At 41.6% G+C, this 17891-nt stretch overlaps 1 protein-coding gene across 4 annotated transcripts in view; it reads right to left on the bottom strand.

Annotated features, from left to right (window-relative positions):
• magi3a (membrane associated guanylate kinase, WW and PDZ domain containing 3a) overlaps positions 1 to 17891 on the bottom strand; it is a 195290-nt gene that overhangs the window by 39853 nt on the left and 137546 nt on the right. For all 4 annotated transcript variants that reach the window (XM_032519894.1, XM_032519893.1, XM_032519891.1 and 1 more), the window contains exons 4-8: positions 9447 to 9653; positions 6052 to 6214; positions 3964 to 4043; positions 3232 to 3289; positions 490 to 596 (exon numbers count right to left, since the gene is read on the bottom strand). In XM_032519894.1, the coding sequence (XP_032375785.1) occupies positions 490 to 596; positions 3232 to 3289; positions 3964 to 4043; positions 6052 to 6214; positions 9447 to 9653 (615 nt within the window). The remainder of the gene's footprint in view (positions 1 to 489; positions 597 to 3231; positions 3290 to 3963; positions 4044 to 6051; positions 6215 to 9446; positions 9654 to 17891) is intronic.

The following is a 17891-nucleotide window of genomic DNA, read 5'->3' as shown; positions in this document are numbered from 1 at the left end:
TGTCTTATTGTCTTATTGTGGTTTTAGAGTTTCAAAATAAATCAGAATTTCCTGAACTGACATTTTCTCCCTACTACTCTCTCTCCATTTGGGGTGGCAGTAGGGAGTTGGGTTGGGAACTGGTAGGTTGCTAGTTCAAGTCCCCATACAGACCAAAATATGGTGGTTGCTGGACACTGCCAAGGTGTTCTTGAGCAAGGCACCAAACTTCCAACTGCTTGGGGCATTCCATCTCTCCATAAGTGCATATGTAGGTACTGAGCATGTGTGTGTAATTCAGGCCTGTGTGTAATAACAACAGAGTGTAAATTGCAATTTCCCCTAGCGGGATTAATAAAGTATACATTATTATTTATTGCCACTTGTTTACATACCATTCAGCAAAAGTGAGTGACAATGGAGTGACAAGATTGTCTCCAGTGCAGAATCTGCAGTAAATAACAACTGTGCAGTTCCTGCTCCAGAGGGCTTGCTTGTCAGAGAAGTTACCTGAGGGCGTGGCTGCCGGTGGCAGTACTGCAGTGGGCGTGTCGACGCTGAACTTTCTCTTAGCTTCCTGTACTGGATTCTCAAACTGGGTCTTCTGATTGATGTGGCTGCACACGGGAGAGAAAAACATTAGATGAACAAGAAGTCTAAATAGGTACAAAGTTGTGAGCTGAAGCTTTGCTCTGCGTGGGTAATGCTGTACGTTTCCATCCCTACCGCTCATCACAAGCCTACTATTTTTATTCATGCAGTTCCCTACACACAGTCTCAGAGTCAGCTAGTGTTTCTGCTGTTGTATACATCTGTGTTCTTACATGTTTGGCCTCGCAAAACACAGCTTAACCTTCCTCTTGATACTCTTCTTTGCGTGGCATGCAAACCTGTGATTTGACTATGAGAGCTGGGTGTGACATAACCTATGTTGGGTCGACACTACAGCAGGGTTATTATAGTAAACTAAGACAAAACTGAACTAAACCCAAACTAAAACCTTCAAAACAAAACTAACACTATATTACCAGGTTAAAAAACTACTAAAAAATTAAAGTGAATGCAAATTCTTTCAGTTTTGAATGGAGTTGGGCAATATATCATGATAGATTTTGGATATTGTAATATCCTGATATGACATAAGTGGTGTCTTTTCCTGGTTAGGCTGCATTACAATAAAGTGATGTCATTTTCTGAACTTACCAGACTGTTCTCGCTGTTCTATTATTTGCCTTTCCTACTTGGCATTATGTCTACATTGCTGATGATTATTTATGAAAAATCTAAGTGTGAAGATATTTTGTTAAAGCACCATCACCATAATATCGATATTGAGGTATCTGTGGTATCTGATTTCATCCTTCTCGTCCAGCCCTAAGTTTACAGTGGTTAAGTGGTAGACGCTTCAAACTCCTGGCCATTCCTGTACAGTTCTCCAACCATGTATTTTGCATATACTGTATATGTAGCTACATACTTCCGAGACATTATACCTGGCCCAAACAAAAATAAATTACTGTCAAACTAAAAACTGAAACAAAATCTTTCTAAAAAACTGAAACTAAACTAAAACTGGCAAAAAAAATGACATTGAAACATCCAACCTAAAATAAAATTTTATTGAAAATTTGAAACTATAATAACCTTGGTAAACAGCATGTTTACCAACCATGCATACAGGCCGCCCTAAAAGGGTGAGTCAACCACAAACCCGAACCTGTATACGCCAGAAGTGTAACACACACAGATGAATTGAGAGCATTTCTAAACCTCAACAAAAATGAATCGATGTTCCCAGTAAATTTAAAGAGAATTGGATAGAGAGGATGGGTAGCGATCTTTGCTGTGATGGTCCACAGTGCCATTAGGGGATCAGCATATGCTCAATGCATTATGATCCCGGGATCAAAAGACTAAATCCACTGAAGACGGACGCGTCTCCCACTGATGTGCCTCGTATGACGTGCCCAGAGAGGCTGAAAATAAACAGCCATGCTAACTTGGGATGAGTGGCGACAGTATACTTTGGGGAGTTTGCAACCAAAATCCAAAAACAATTAGTGATATGAGGTCACACCTGTGGACTGAATCCCTTCCTGCTACCTAGAAGAATTGTCCCTCCACGGTTAGATGGTAATGGAGAGGGGTAGCTCATCTGCGTAATGAGTTAAATCCCGGTTATGACAGCACCTTGGGAAGGCGGAAGACATTGATGCTGCACAGTGAATCAGCCACATGCTGAGACACTGATGGTATAGCTGTGTGAGTGTGTGTGTGTGTGTGTGTGTGTGTGTGTGTGTGTGTGTGTGTGTGTGTGCATGTGACTCATACACTGAGAAATCCTCCCTGTTAAGTCTGGAGAGATAAACATTCCCCTCTCTTTCATTTCCTCTCTGTCTCGCCCCCCCCTTGATTGCCACACCTCGCATTTCGTTTGGCAGTTGAGGAAATAATGAGACTTTGTTGTCGCGTTCGGTCGATCATTCACAACAAAATTTGCCAGACAGAGGCAGGGGAGCGGCAGCCTCTCAATGACCCTCTTGCATAAACGGGCATGCTCAGGTCTCTCTCTGACCACAGTAATGGGACTAAAATGGAACATTGCGTTCTTGTTTACACTCTCGATCAGAATGGAATCTTGCTCTTGTTTTCCTCTTCAGGGACCCTACACCATCAGTGTCTGTTGTCGTCACTCTCTTTTCTCTTCTCACTCACACACACACACACACACACACACACACACACACACACACACACACACACACACACACACACACACACACACACACACACACACAAAACTGAAACCCACCAATGTTATCTGTACTGACATAATTGCTCTCTGCAGGGCTGTGGGAAACTACCGCAAAGACAATAGAATATGCCACTTTCACATATTCCACAGGTCCCACTGAGAATTCACACGTTTAAAACTATACCTCTGGAATTCAGCGAAACCGCTTTAAGTTACAGAAGCTGTGTATATAATAAGACATAACCTATTAAAAGAATATGTATAGTTAGTGAAATCATATACAATAGAAAAGTATGCATGCCAAGGGCTGTTGTGAGGTGCTGATCACTGGAAAGATAGACTGAAAAGGAAGAAAACAAAACCTCTGTTGAATCTATAGTGTTGACTGTCACTTTAGCAAAGACACAGGGAGACTTAATATGAGTAGGCGGCAAGCCATACTCTCTACAGCCACCATCCACCTGGGTTTGTTTATGCACAGGCAGAAGTTTACTTACTCTACGTAGTAGGTGCCGTACTGGGGGTCCACAATCTTCTCCCAGCCGTAGGGCAGCTCTGAAGGGGGACACAGACAGGGAGAAGGCAGGAGCAAATCACTTTAGATAACTGCTGAGACACCACACGGACAATTGGACACATGCAATGCGGGGTGGTGCTAGGACTGGCAGCTTCACAGCATGCTTACCTACACCTAGAGAACAGGAAGACTGTTTTCGTTTGTCACTGTGTGTTTATGGCTTAATACACACTGTGGAGGAGGCGGGGGGAGAAAGGAGAAATGCTGAATTGTTAAGCAGCCTCCGTGGAAAATGATAGCCTTTTCTTTCCAACAGTGTGTATGTGTGCAACATCTTGAGTCCCTGCTGCTGTGTGAAAACCACATGCAGCGCAGAGGAGATCTTAACGCAAGAGGGGGCATAGGAAATTGCCTTTTGAGAGATGCTGCACTGATGAGCTCCCTGCATGTGTCCCAGAAGCCATTAGGAGGCGAGGGGCAGGCTGGAGGTTTGTGCTGTGTCACCGGCAAGAGAGCGACCAGGCCAGCTCGGCTGTTCAATCGCCGCCTGTTAGGCAGGGATGCGGCTCATGCACACGCTGCTCTATGCAGCAGGGAGTTGGGATGAAGTGTGTGTGTGGATAGGGAGGAGAGTATTTGAGTGGGACTAAAGGGGGATGAGTGCCCATGCAAATGTTACTACCATACCAACTATCTGCAGAGATTGGCTCACCTCCTTCCTCGCATTTCTCAGGAGGCTTTGCCTTCTTGGCAAGGCGTGGGTCCAGCCAAGTAGTGGTCTTGCTGTTGTGACTGAAGTAAAAAGAAGATACGTGGCTTTAGTACCAAATCCAGTACAAAAAAAATAAAAAAATAAAAAAACTTTTTTACAAACATTTAAGCTGCTGCAACAATCAAGCAATTAGCACTGTATTCTGCCAGCTTGAAAAACAAACGGCTAAAAGCACCCCGAAAAAACAGAAACTGGGGCTAATTTCTAATCCTTTGGGATCAAATGGCTTATTAAAGACACCTTTAAAACTTCAACAAAGCTCAGTAGAGCCTTTGAGGTAAAAGGAAGAGAGAGGAAGAGGGAGTCAGGGAGAGAATGGGACAGAGTAAAGGTGGCAGAAAAGGAGGAATGCACAGGAGCACCGAAAGAAAAGAGTGAGTAGCTGCAGAGATCATAAAGAGCAGAACTGAGAGAGCAGGTCAGGGATGGCGGGCTTCATTTAGCCTGTTGTTTTCTCTGGCTGGCAGAGTAAGCTATTGATTTAGCAGCGAGCTGCAGCACCTGGCTCTGACAGCGGCGGCTCAGCATTGACTGCTTGCCACGCTAACAGGCCAGGTAAACAAAGCGGGGCCTGCTTCTTTTAGCACCCGCCAACAAACCCCCGGCATCAAACACGGGGGAAATAAAAGACAAACTTAATCGAGAACAACACAACTGCCATTGCTGAGGCTTCAGATAGCTTCCATGTCCGACACTTGGTTTGATACAGTGCAATGGAGAGGAGAGGAGTGCGCTGGCTGGGGAGTAGAAAGGACTCACTGCCAGACACATTTGGCTTACCATGGCGATAAAAGAGACAAATGGGGATTGTACTGGGGACGGGATTATAGCACAACGCTGATGTAATAGCAGAGTAATAGTAGAGCTCAACAGTGACCACTATTTTTATCTGGTTCCGGAAGGGTTACTCGCTGTTTTATGTCGCCATAAACGCTTCATTAAACGCTTACATAAAGAGCTATAAGCTTGGAACCAAGCCATGCAAAATAACATTTTGTGTACTATATGTTAAGAGAAAATTATTCTGTATATGTACAGAAATCAGTATCATAGACTTTAATGGTAGCAGCTCGCTCTAGCCTTTCACGGTTTCGTGAGTGTGGTAAACATTTCCATGGGAACAGCTAGTTCCACCAATCAATGACATTACTTTTTTACTTTAGGATTGGAAGTAGTGTAGTAGAGTAGTTTCTCCATGAGATCTTGAATGAAACGTGTTTTTTCTTAAAACAACGTTGAAGGAAGATTTTCCTTGCCTCTGTGGCCTAGTGCTTGCTCTTGGTGGAAATTGTTGGGTTTCTGTAAATAACATCACAGAGTACGGTCTAAACCCGCTCTTTTATGAAAAGCCCAAAGAGATAACAGTTGTTGTGATTTAGCGCTATATAAATCAAATTGAAATGAATTTAATTGATTTAATATGGACATCTCGTTTCTTCATGAACTTTGGTTTCCCAACCTCGTGGCTCGCGGTCTGTTGATAAATCAAAATCCTTACGGAGAAAAACTGAATGGGATTTTTTCTTCTGGAACCACACTGTTGTAGCCTAGAATTCTAAACGCACCCTAACAGCAGCATATGTAATTTGCAGCCAGGGTCAGCCTAGCAACTCTCCGTTAGCTTGCGAGCTGGTAAAACCAGGCCAAAATCCGTATGAGGGCAGAGTTGCGACATGTTCCGTGTGAATTCCCTGCTACTTGAAAACAAAGAAGATGGCTGCTGCTGCTGGCAAACAGCAACCTTTCGAATTGGCTTTGGCCGCGACTCTGGAAGACTTGGAGTTATTCTTAAAAAAGGAAGATGTGTTTGGAATACGGCAAAAGTTTAATCTACCAGCTAGCGTTGCTCTGGCTGGTTGTATCTCTATCCTATTGAAAGCAGATGGAATTTAAAAGACAACCGTTTATCCCGCCCCTCGGATTGAGCCCAGCCAATGGTGAGTTCCCAGACCCAACATCTGGATGTGGGTCTGGCTTGTCAGGCTGGCACTGTTGAACTCTATAGGACAAAAACAAAAGGCTACTTACTCTATGAAATAGACCATGCCGGTCTCTGTGTAAGCCATCTCCCAGTTTTTAGGCAAGGACTCTTGACTCTCATCCTGCGTATTCCACACACGCAAGTCCATGGCGCCGGCTGACTGGTTGTAGCTGGGCACCGTCTTCCGCCAATCTGCCTTGTCCTTGTGCTCTGTGGCCCAGCATGGCGAGAGGGACACGGGCATGGAGACAGAAAGAGGGATGGGTTGGGAGTAAGGGTATGGGAGATGGTAGAAGGAGAAAGAGACAGGAGGTGAGAATGTGGCGCCATTGGAGCTCCTCTGGGCTCCTTGCATCTCTCCCGGCTGCCGCTGCTGCTGTCGCTCCAGTTGATCCTCCTCTGTACACTGGGTGGACGGTTACATCCACATGAGAGGAAAAGGGGTAGAGAGAGAGAGAGGGAGACACAGCGAGAGTACACAGAGAGAGTGGACAGAAGCGCAGCAATTGCCATAGGATTTGCATGTCAGCAGCGATGTACTGGGAACTGCCTCCCAGGCACGAGCTGACCAATGCTCCAACCCAGCCGCGAGTGCCACTTCAGAGCTCTATACGCATGTGTGTGTGGCTGCCTGTGTGAGCTTCTTATCTGCAGGTTTTCATCTGGCTGTGTATGACCTAGCTTCATCTAGCTTGAATACTCAGTCTGTTTGGATGGGCTCATTGAATGGCGAGGATGGAAAGTGACAGCTGTTGACTGGAAGAAGCCAAGAGCTTTTTGTGTTGAAAATTAGGGACTTTGTTCCCCATCATCGAACCATGGAGGGGTTTCTGCCCTTATAAAGTCAGAATAATTGACTAGATGCAGACACTTGCTCGAGGCTATTGCAGCTTTCAGCCCTTGCAGAGATAAATAAAGTGGGCTGTAGCAGATGTGGGCATGAAGGCCTCTACAACTCATGAAAACGAAGAAAAATTGCTGTATTAAACTACCTTCAAGGCATGGTAATATGTCTCCCTCTGCCCCCTTCTATTACATACACCCCATTACTCATCCTCATCACTTTAACAATTAAATTCACACTAAACTGCATTTGAGATTAGACAACTCATGAAATGCAGAATTAGGAGTGACATTCTTCAACAATGTTCTTTCTTGGCCGGGCTCTGCGCTGCCATCATTCCTGCCCAGGGCCACAGAGAGATGAGTAGTGACATGCTCAGTGTATTATTATTATTATTTTTTTACTACTTCCCCCATGTAACCATGTCTCACACTAGCTATGTTTCCATCCACACGTTTTTATCCAAATTAAGTGATATCAAATAAAAAAATCCCTTATTGAAACAGTAAAATTTGATGGAATTTCATGAATATCGACTCAAAGGAAATACAGTTGGTCTCATCGGATTTTTTCTTGATTGATATACGGCTTATGCGATATATGCAATGGAAATGTTATTTGCCGAATAAACAATGAATTGCAATTAGGTTTTAGGTCATTTTATGGTTGAAACCCGCCACAATAGAAGAAGAAGAAGTTCATTTCCGCCCAGTATTTCTACTCTGTCTACACACATGGCGGGTGTCAACAAAGAGATATAAGTGGACGGACAAGGAGATGAGAGACTCTTTGAATTTAATATATCAGGAACTTGTGAAGGATAGGGCCAACAAAGGTTGGGACAAAGCTGTGGGACGTCCTCCGGAGTAAATGGAAGGCGCTCAAACAGCGAGACATGTCTCAAAAAAGGGAGCTGTCTCGCAGCGACACATACGCACTATTACAACTTGTCCAATATTGATCATGTGTTGGTAGACGGCGCGATCCATTTTGTCTAGAAAAACTTTGTTCGCAAAAGTTTGCTTGAATGTTGTGCGATTTAGTGCGAAAATGAATGGAAACACCTTAAAATGTCTCAAATCAATTCGATATACCAATTTGATCGCAAAACAGCGTGTGACATCATTACCACAGGTTTTTATTCACTTTAAAGCCGTTGGATGGAAATACACTTCCACCACCTTTATTCACATGAGTTTTTTTTTACCGAACTTCAGATAACTTGATTGACAAGTGGATGGAAACTCAGCTAGTGTTGATGCTAGATATGGTTTGCACAATATATACGAGTAGTGTTTTGTGATTTGAATGAACGTTGAATAACATGGGAATGGCAACAATATTCCTATTTTTAGTTGAGACATTTACTTCTCCCTGCATGAATTAGGGCTGTGCAATTAATTGAATTTTGACTGATGATTTCGGCTCCTAACAATCACAAAATCTATTTAATTGAGAACAATTATTATTTGGCAGATTACGTTTTGCAACTAAAACTCTTATTTGGTCTTTTGTTTTGAAAGGAGAAAAAAAAAAGGTAAAGTTTTAAGGAAAATGTTATACTTCAAGTTGTTTTCACTGTTGATGTGTTTAACTGTTCAAGTCAATGAGTAATTGTATTAAATAATGAATTAGTGATTTCAATATTAATTTTTTTTCCATAATCAAGCAGCCCTGGCATGAATGTTAAATATTAGTACAGAACGGTCTTCTTATTAAACAGTGGTCATTCTGCTGCAAATATCGTGGCTTGATATGTGGCTAGTTGATCTTAAGAATCACATATACACCAAATTAACAACATTGGAAATGTTCATCAATATGCATTGTTAATTGGCTGTTTTTTTTGCTGCAATGTGTACACAAGTGACTTACTTGGCTAACAATCTGGAGTGGCGGCGCCATACAGTACCATGCCAGGGTGAGTGTGTATGTGTATGTGTGTGTGTGTATGTGTGAGACTGGTCAGAGGTCCGTCACTGAAGCGATAACAGAGGACAGGACAGATGAGGGAGCCTGCGCCAACGCCCAGAAGCTGCTACTTTGTTCAGCTGACTGGTTTTAGATGGGTGGATGATATTATGAGAGAGTAAACTAACCATACGGATGGTTATCATGTTACATGTTGGCCCATCTTTCTGAGAATTACCACTTCACTTTGCAGTGTTTAATAATAACACAGCAGTCAGAGGTTTCTGAAGTACTTTCACAATGAGAACGGCTCCCCATTAACATGATCTGATTTTGTTTATGCCATGAGCAATGTGAGGACACCCTTGTGGGAGAATGTGAACAAGGACAAAGTCAATCCCTCTGACCGAGAGATTCTATTGATCTCTGCCAGACTTTGAGTACCTCTTGACTTGGCAGTGCTGTGATTTAGTGCTGACCGTGCATGCAGAACAGCTAATCCTGACAGTGTTTGTTTGGAGGAAAAGAATAATAAGGTGGAGAGAGAAGAAAAGATCCTTCTGGTTTGCTTATTTATAACAAAAAACAGCTGGGATTTTAATATGGGAAATAAAGTGGTAGGAAGCATTACGGCTAGCTGTAAGAATTGCAGAAACAGTCAAAGACAAAATGGTGTGTCTCTCTCACCAGCCAGGCCGTTGGCCATTGGAGGCCTCTCCTCTTCGTCTTCCTCCTCTGGCGCGGCGCTGTCCTTTCTGTCCATCTTACTGACAGAGGTTGTGCGTTTTCGCTGGACCTCCGTGTCGAACTCTTCATCAAACAGAACCTGGTCCACCAAGTCCGGCTGCACGGGGCTGGGCTCTGCAGGGGGCTTAGGGGTCCCGTAGTAGTTTCCTGGAATGGAGAGGTAGACAACATATTTATTTAACATCTAGAGGACTTCTTTGATTACAGTCATTACATGCAACCCTAACTTGGTCCCTCCTTTACTACATACCTAACCTTAAAGCTAGAGTGCGTCGTTTCTGTCTCCCCCATGAGGAATTCTAAGTAATGCCAACAACACTGTCTTTGCATCGATATGATACAAGCCTTCCATGATTGCGCACCACAACCCCCTACTCCCCCCTCCATACAGTTGCTTGTAACCAAGAAGGACACGGAGGATTACAAAAAAAAGATGGATTCTTAAGAAGAGGTTATTGTCTTTACTCAAGTTTCTGCGCTGGATTGTCGCCGGACAACATTATTTTCGTGACATTGCCATACTCTGAAATACAGAGAGTTTTATGGGAGGCCTATTATGCTTTTTTGTCTTTTCTGTCAGATGTTCATGTATATAATTAATAAGATAAACGTATTTAAACAAAATCCTTGTGATCTGTATAATGTCATCCTGAGCCGGATTTCTTTATATGGTCATCTGCTCCAGGCAGGCACGCTACTCTATGTACTGGGTGTATGTTTGGGGTGGGAATCACCCAAAAAAATCAACCAAAACCAAATATTCTGTTATACATTACTATTTATATACCTTTTTTCCAACTTCTAATTTCAAATGATGTCCCCAAAAGGAAACTTAGTCAACATCTGTTTCATCTAAAAAGATAAATTTCTCTGTTTGTTCAAATTACTTCAAGTTTATTGCTGCAAAACGGGATTGTCAAGCAGACAAACTGACCAACACATATATAATAAAAAATCCTTACTTGGCGCCTGTGTGTTGAAACAGTATTTCCACTGAAAATATTGTGATACTATGCTGTATCGATTTTTTCCCCTACCCCTAGTGTATGTATGTTTGCATATACCGCTGCATCTAGCTACATGCTAACGTAAGGGAAAGCTGTAATCGGGGCTGAAGATGTTGTGAATTTCACCCCATTTTGGATCACATTCCTGCTGAAACATGTACTGTTGTGTAGAACTCGGTTTTGAAGATTTTATCTGCGATCTTTGACGGTAGGAAGTGATGCTACACTCCATTGCAAACCACTTCTGACTATACGCACACTAGCTAAGACTTTATTTGTGATTTATCACAGAATATCAGAGAATCTTGCTGTATACTCTGCTGTCTTCTTCAGCCACTGTGAAAACATTTGGTCCTCACGAGTATAGGAATACTAGCAGAATGCACACACACAGTCATCACAAATGTTAAATACTGTAGGAAAGAACTGCACATGTTGACTTGGCTTGGCAGTACACCACACAATGGGAAGAGACAACTAAGCACCAGTGCAGCTGCAAATCCCCTTCCTTGATACCAGATCAAGATGGGACCATGTCTCACTTCAAGTGCAGCAGCTGTTAAAATGTAGCTTTAAAAGACTCAACGGAGTCTGATTGTGTGCTACAAATCATGTCTGGCAGAGCTGTATTGGTTGGAACACAATGAGGCCAAGCTTTTCTTGTCAGGTTTTGAAACAGTTTCCTGGATAAAGGGGTCACGATTTTTTTTTGACGCAAAATAGTCATCGCCAATTCCCATTGGTTTCCGTTTTTGCTGTCACAACTGATCCACACCGTTGGCCAGGGATTGTTTTAACCACTGTACCGTATGTCTCATCCCACACATGGAGAGGGTCATGTTTCCAGATCCAAACCTGCTGATTCGGCACACCTCCCATCTAGCAGGAGATTGTAATTTAACAACAGAGACATGCCCCCCCCCGCTTGCTTCCCACCTGGGAAAAAGCCAACTGTGAGACGGAAATGTTGGTTTTATTTTATTTGTCAATGTCCAACTCAATCTTTTTGTTCATGCACTTTGACTTTTTTTCTTTTCAAAGCAAATGACCTAAACCAAAAAGCCTGGACTGATATATTGTCGTGTTTACTGCTTCATTCCCCGGGGAACTGTGACTACAGCATTTACGCCAAGGTAGCATCTCCAGCACTCGATTGCCCCTTTACGTCCGTGAGCTTGCATTTGCTGTCATGTTGGTGCCTAGAGCGGCAAACAGCCTTACACCGCTGAGCGAGCAAGGCTTCCTCTTTCCAAAACTATACGAGAAGGGGTGACCCACTTTACCGCTAACCACTATTCCTCTTTCAGCAAGAGAAGTAAAAGAGAGAGAGAGAAAAGAAGGGAAAAAGAGGGGAAAAGAGAGCAGGACAGAGACATTTTTTAATTTTTATAAAACCTTGATTTTACCAAATCAAAACCACATTTTTCCATCCCAATAAATAGAGCTATAGAAAGTATTGCACATCAACAAATTTACAATTAATTTACAGTACAACCAATCACATCTCTACCTAAATACTCAGGTTAAATATTAAATCATCTCCTACTACGGAGCATAATGCATCTTTATAACACCACTGGTTCCAAAACTCATCAATTTCTTTTTATCATTTCTTTATAAAACCAAAACTCAACCCAAACCCTGGCTTACACCAAAGAGATGGAAACAGGAAGTGCTTCCTGTCCTGTCTTCTACTTTATTTGTCCTGCTCCTGCCTCTCCTAGAATCAGGTTAAGTAGCTGCCATTTAGAGGCATCAGCTTTTTTTTTTTTAGCCGGCTCCAAAAATGAAAGCAACCTTAGACCACGTCACACCAGTGTGTAAAAACCTTCTACAGCACATCGAACAGCGTCCAGAGTCTCTGGCATTCATAAAGACAGTGAAAAACTGTCTCTACTTCGCTGCAGAATGGACAACCACTTGAAACTGTTGGGTTGATACCAGAAACTAAAGCATTTACAGCAATGGCGCCATGTAAAATCCTCCACTGTATCCCCGGTCCTTTTTTTCCAGAGGGGCTGGTTTCACACCACTGTCCACACCCAGTCTCTATCTCCACACTGTGTCCACTCTTCTGTCCAGTTTATCTCTGTTCAGGAATTTCACACATTTGTACACAACCTTTCCATTGACAATATACAAGTCCCCATACTTAGAGTATGTCATATTTAAAAAATCCCCAGTAAATCTATCTAGTTTAGGAGTAAATACCAACTCTGGAAAAGAGTCATTCTCATCAGGTCTTTCCACACCAGCACAGTAATCCTGGAGCATTTGACATTCCTCCACCATCAGTCCATTTCTCTAAAACAGTCCTGGTCTGTCGAATAATACCGAAGACCTCTGGCCCAGAAGAGAAGCCACAGCCGATGTATCAGTCAGCCCCGATCCTGCCACCTCCACTATTCTCCTCAGGGTGACAGCTCCTGCGGTGCACAGCATGTTGGTGAGGCCTGGTGTCGTGCTGTCCTGAACGTCCATTCTAGCCCAATTTAGGAGGGGCTCTTCTAACAGCCAGTGCAGAGAGCATGTAGGCTCAACTCTCTTCCACTAAGTTCCATACCTTAAAAAGTGACTGATAAAAAGGAGGTAATCCACATAATTTTAAAAACTTAAAATCCATTAGAAACAGTGCAGTGTCTAAGCCCAGACCAGCCGTCTCTTTTAACAAGACACTTGTCCCATCTCTCTAAACCAAGTCTTTTGGACCTGTGAGATATTTTTGTACAAACTGTACTTTGAATCATTTTGTATCATTATTCTAAATATGAAAAAAAGATTTTTGTGAGGCTCTGTACCAAACAAAGATTTTTTTCTGTAGGATACAATTTGTGGGCTGGGACGTTTCTGCAGCGCCACAATACTTCATTCAAATGGTTGGACACAGATTTTGCCTTTGACAAATATTGCGCCCCTGTCTGTGATTTGGATGTTGCACTAGTCCATATTGCGATTTCAATACAATTGCGAGCAACTGTGCAGCCCTAATGTCTATTAAACTATTGTTTTCCATATTGAAAGTAAGACAAACAAGATAGGACATGGATTGATGTGCCTAGCATGTACTGCAAGTCACAATGACAGCAAAGTGGGAAACCATCACAACTTGTCGAGACTTTACAGCTGACTGTTTCTTTAAATATAATATGCTAAATAAACAATCAACCCACCAACTAAAAAGCAAAATGTATCCAAGTGTCACAATACATTTAAATTGATTACACTAATCCGTGTTTTAATGCATGAAGTATTAATATTGGTACCTTATCGAAAACCATTAAATCCTCTAGTAGGTTTGTAATTAATGGGATGCTTACTGACGGAACGCAAAACAAGGGAGTCAAATTAAATGTGGTAATGTGCTCCGTGCACTCTGAAGCGCACACAAAGGCACACATAGCCAGAGTAAATACCTATTAACAAGGAGCCGGGACACAGCGGCCACAATAAGGAACTGCAGTGAAATGGATTGTGTTGTAATTATACTGTAATAATGGGCCACAGTCATTGAGGACAATGTATAACTCAATCAAGCGTGGATGTAAAACTATAGAGCCTAAAATAACCAAATAACTCAAAAGGACGAAGCTGGGCTAGAATTAAGTGAAATGTCTCTAAGGAGTCGGGTTTTTTTCTTGTGTTATTAAACGAGCAGTTTGTTGGAATCACATGTGGCTCCCCCATTTAGTTTAGTTTAGTTATTCCAACAAAATGCAGTTTAAAATTAGCGTGTATATCCTGTGACTCTGGGACATGGCATTCCCCAGCTTTCTACAGTCATCTATATCATTTTATTTCATCTTTAATCATATTGTAATATAGTAGTTACTAAATATCCACAGTTCCATTTAATATAGTTTGAATCCTATTAATATTCTAATTTGACAAAAAAAGTCCCCTATCTTTTGTTTTGATGTGACGACTGTATACAGTATAGTGTGTTTTATCACATCAGATTTTCACTAGCTCCAGCAATAACAATCCGAGTTAATAATTTAAAAACATCAAATGGGTGGATAGGCGCACAGACGCAAAAACACCCAGACACACAGGTGCACATACGCAAAGATGCACAGAAGGACAAACCCAGAGGCACACAGGCGTACATACCCACAGACACACAGACCCCACAGACCCACAGGCGCACATACCACAGACGCACAGACACACAGGCACACAGGCACACAGACACACAGGCCTCCTGCTTAAGTAAATAGATTAGTTGATTAGTCTTAAAACTGACTTGTAAATTAGCACTTACGTTGCTGCTGCTGTCTGCATTAAAAAAAGCTAGTGACGTGGAGGCTGCTGCTGTGCTTTCCCCTCACGATTGATGCCAGAGAGAGAAAACACTGATCTAACCTGTCCGTGCTCCTGATGTATAATTCTGCCTCATTAACACACGCCAAATGTCTCATTATCAGGACAAAGACCGTTCCTATTGGGATGCAAGGACACCATCTCAAATCAGTCCTCATTTGAATAGGATGTCTGGTCACCCTTTGGCAACCCAGATTATGTCAGAGTGACCACCTCAAATCTACGACCTTAATTACTTCCTTAGATTAATGGGCTGTTCATTATTGGGGAAGAATTCTCTCAGCTCTACAGAGAGAGTGTTTTGTGTGTGTGTGTGTGTGTTTGTGTGTGTGTGTGACAAAAATAGCTACAATTTATATGAGCACTGAATCAGTAAATCAACACGCAACATTCATTCTGTTAAAAATGCAACAATGAGCAAGAGAAATTGAGAAAAAACAACTACTGTAGTGTCTAAGAAAGAATCATTTTTCCTTTCTACAGCTACATGAGCATTTTGAGAAATAAAACAGTACAGTATTCAACACACGTATCCAAATATATACTTACACAGCACACATTTTTTCGTCTTAACTGGCTAAAAGCTGAAGACAATATGATCGCTGGCCTTCTACCTTCAACACGGAAAGGTTTAGAGTGATGACCATATGCCACCAGAGAGGCAACAACAAAGTTTTCACTCCCCAGTGAAAACACTATTTACCTAAAATGCAGTTTTTTATAGTATATAGAGTGATGAAAACATGGAGTTCTTTACCACTGTTATTGACAAAAACTAACACAGAGATCAATGTTTAAAAAGGAAATAAATTAAAAAAAACACCTTGGAAAATCATTTTTCTAGAATACGAAGAGAAGGGTGTCGTCAGCGTAAGCTTAGATTCATCGACACATTAGTTTAAGTTTTACTCATTCTCTTACTATAAGATGTATGTGGACTTAAATGTTTAATGTAGGTTTAAATGTGTTAAATTATGTGGATTGTAAGGTTTAATGTATGTTTTATGTGTTGAGTTATATGGACTGTTTAGTGTATGTTTTAAATGTGTTAAGTTATGTTAATTTTAATGTTTATGGTTTGTTTTATGTGTTGGGTTATTTGGAATTTAATGTTTAATGTATGTTTTAACACTACAACAGCCATGCTGGTACCTGACTTTTCCTAAAAGAGTCTATATTTTAATTTAAAATAGTTTTTATATGTACATTACACAAAAGGCAAAGAAAATAAAATCACTGTTACCTATTTCGGCCATACACGGTCTTATTGACCGCTCAGATTTTCGCGGTATTGTTTTTAATCTTTCACGCGGTTGAAGATGCATATTGGTTGCTTAGTAACTATCAGCGTCTCTGTGGACATCAGCGATGGCATGGTAGAGGAGCTGAGAGCGGAGTTTATAGAGGGGAAAAGAGCAGCAGGACACCACAGCAGACACCAACACGGAAGCAGTGCAAGGTTAGGTTATAAATGTTCACATAAGATAAGAACATCACATAAGAACTTTCAGGTGTTATTTGCCTGTTATGAGTTATGCTGAATGGATTTTCATACCATATTTTTTCAGATATGAATGTAGCCTATGAAATAATTACATTTTACTATGCCATGATATGAATTATTTAAACACCTGGGCTACTCAAGTGTATACCTGAACTCGTTAAATTGTACATTTGTACTGATATTTCATTTTCTAAAGATACCCTAACACAATACATGCATTAATATTGCAATTAGGGATTTATCACCAGAGATAATGGAGTTTGTAATCAGGCGGTCAAAATGGCCGCTCACGGCAGTTCTAGTAGTTATGGAATCCAATAAATGTGTTGAGTTATGTGGACTTTAAATGTTTATTGTATGTTTTATGTGTGTTGAGTTATGTGGATTGTAATGTTAAATGTACGGTATGTTTTCATTGTGGACCCCAGGAGGAGCAGATGTACACAGCTAATGGTGATCCTATAATAAACTAAACTACGGTACTACATGCACAACTGGACATTTTAATCATATTTCCCAAATTAAACATTGAATGCAGCATTAAACATGAAACATTATTTTATAGTACAAAAGAATCTTTGGTGTGGATCGATCAACATTGAAATCAATCAATATCAGTAAATAAGGTATCTGTTGTATTACTATGTTGCAAAGTGGGATGTAATCAACAACAAAACGATGCCATGTGGCAGAAAAAAAGTTGTATTAGGTTTACTGAGAACCCCCCCCAAAAAATCAAGGTTTGTATCAAATCGTGGGTCAATAATCGTGATACGTGGTGTATCGTCAGCCCTATTGTTCAGTGTCCATTTGTTTTGAAGAAAGAAGTCCTTGGCAGATAGTTTGCCTCCAGGTAACAACCTCAGGAACGATGAACACTGAAGAAATCGTAACCAGAACAAACTGACTGCAATGGCGCCATTGCTGTCTGTTGTTATTGTTTTGATCTGCCTGTTTACCACTGCAGCTGTAGACTGACTAGAAGGATAAACACTTGATGAGGTGCATAGACTAATTTGGTGCCTGTGTTCAACTTATTAGAGGCAAAGGTTTGATTTAAACACAGAACCCAATTCCAGCTCATCATACTGTAAAATTCAACATGTCTGGCTCTCAGCAGTTCATGGAATTTCAATCTTGCAACGCTTTAGTCACGCTGTGGCAAAATGACAAGTACCAGTCGTGTTAAAGGGAACGGCAGCAGAAACAGTGGGCATAAAGGGCTACTAATTTGGCCATAGTGTGATTACATTAAAGCTCTTTTTGCTATCTGAGAGTGGTGGATGGACAGTGTAAAGCAAATTTTACCACATGCTTGGCACCGTCAGTGCCATTTGCTCGTTACACATGCATGGTTGTGTTTTCTGCCAGTAAGAAGTAGTTTCAAGGGAGAACTTTAAAAAGAAATATGTACTACTGAAACATGTGTGTTTATGGGTGAGAAAGAGTGTGTGTGTGTGTGTGTGTGTGTGTGTGTGTGTGCGTGTGTGTGCGCGTGTGTGTGTCTGTCACGTCATCTGTTTCAGTCAGCAGCTGCCAGCATAACTCATCTCC

The sequence above is a fragment of the Etheostoma spectabile genome, chromosome 7, assembly GCF_008692095.1.
Source record: "Etheostoma spectabile isolate EspeVRDwgs_2016 chromosome 7, UIUC_Espe_1.0, whole genome shotgun sequence".
NCBI classification, from domain to species: domain Eukaryota; kingdom Metazoa; phylum Chordata; class Actinopteri; order Perciformes; family Percidae; genus Etheostoma; species Etheostoma spectabile.
Note: the sequence above shows the minus strand (reverse complement) of the source record. Positions and strands in the feature narration are given on the sequence as shown.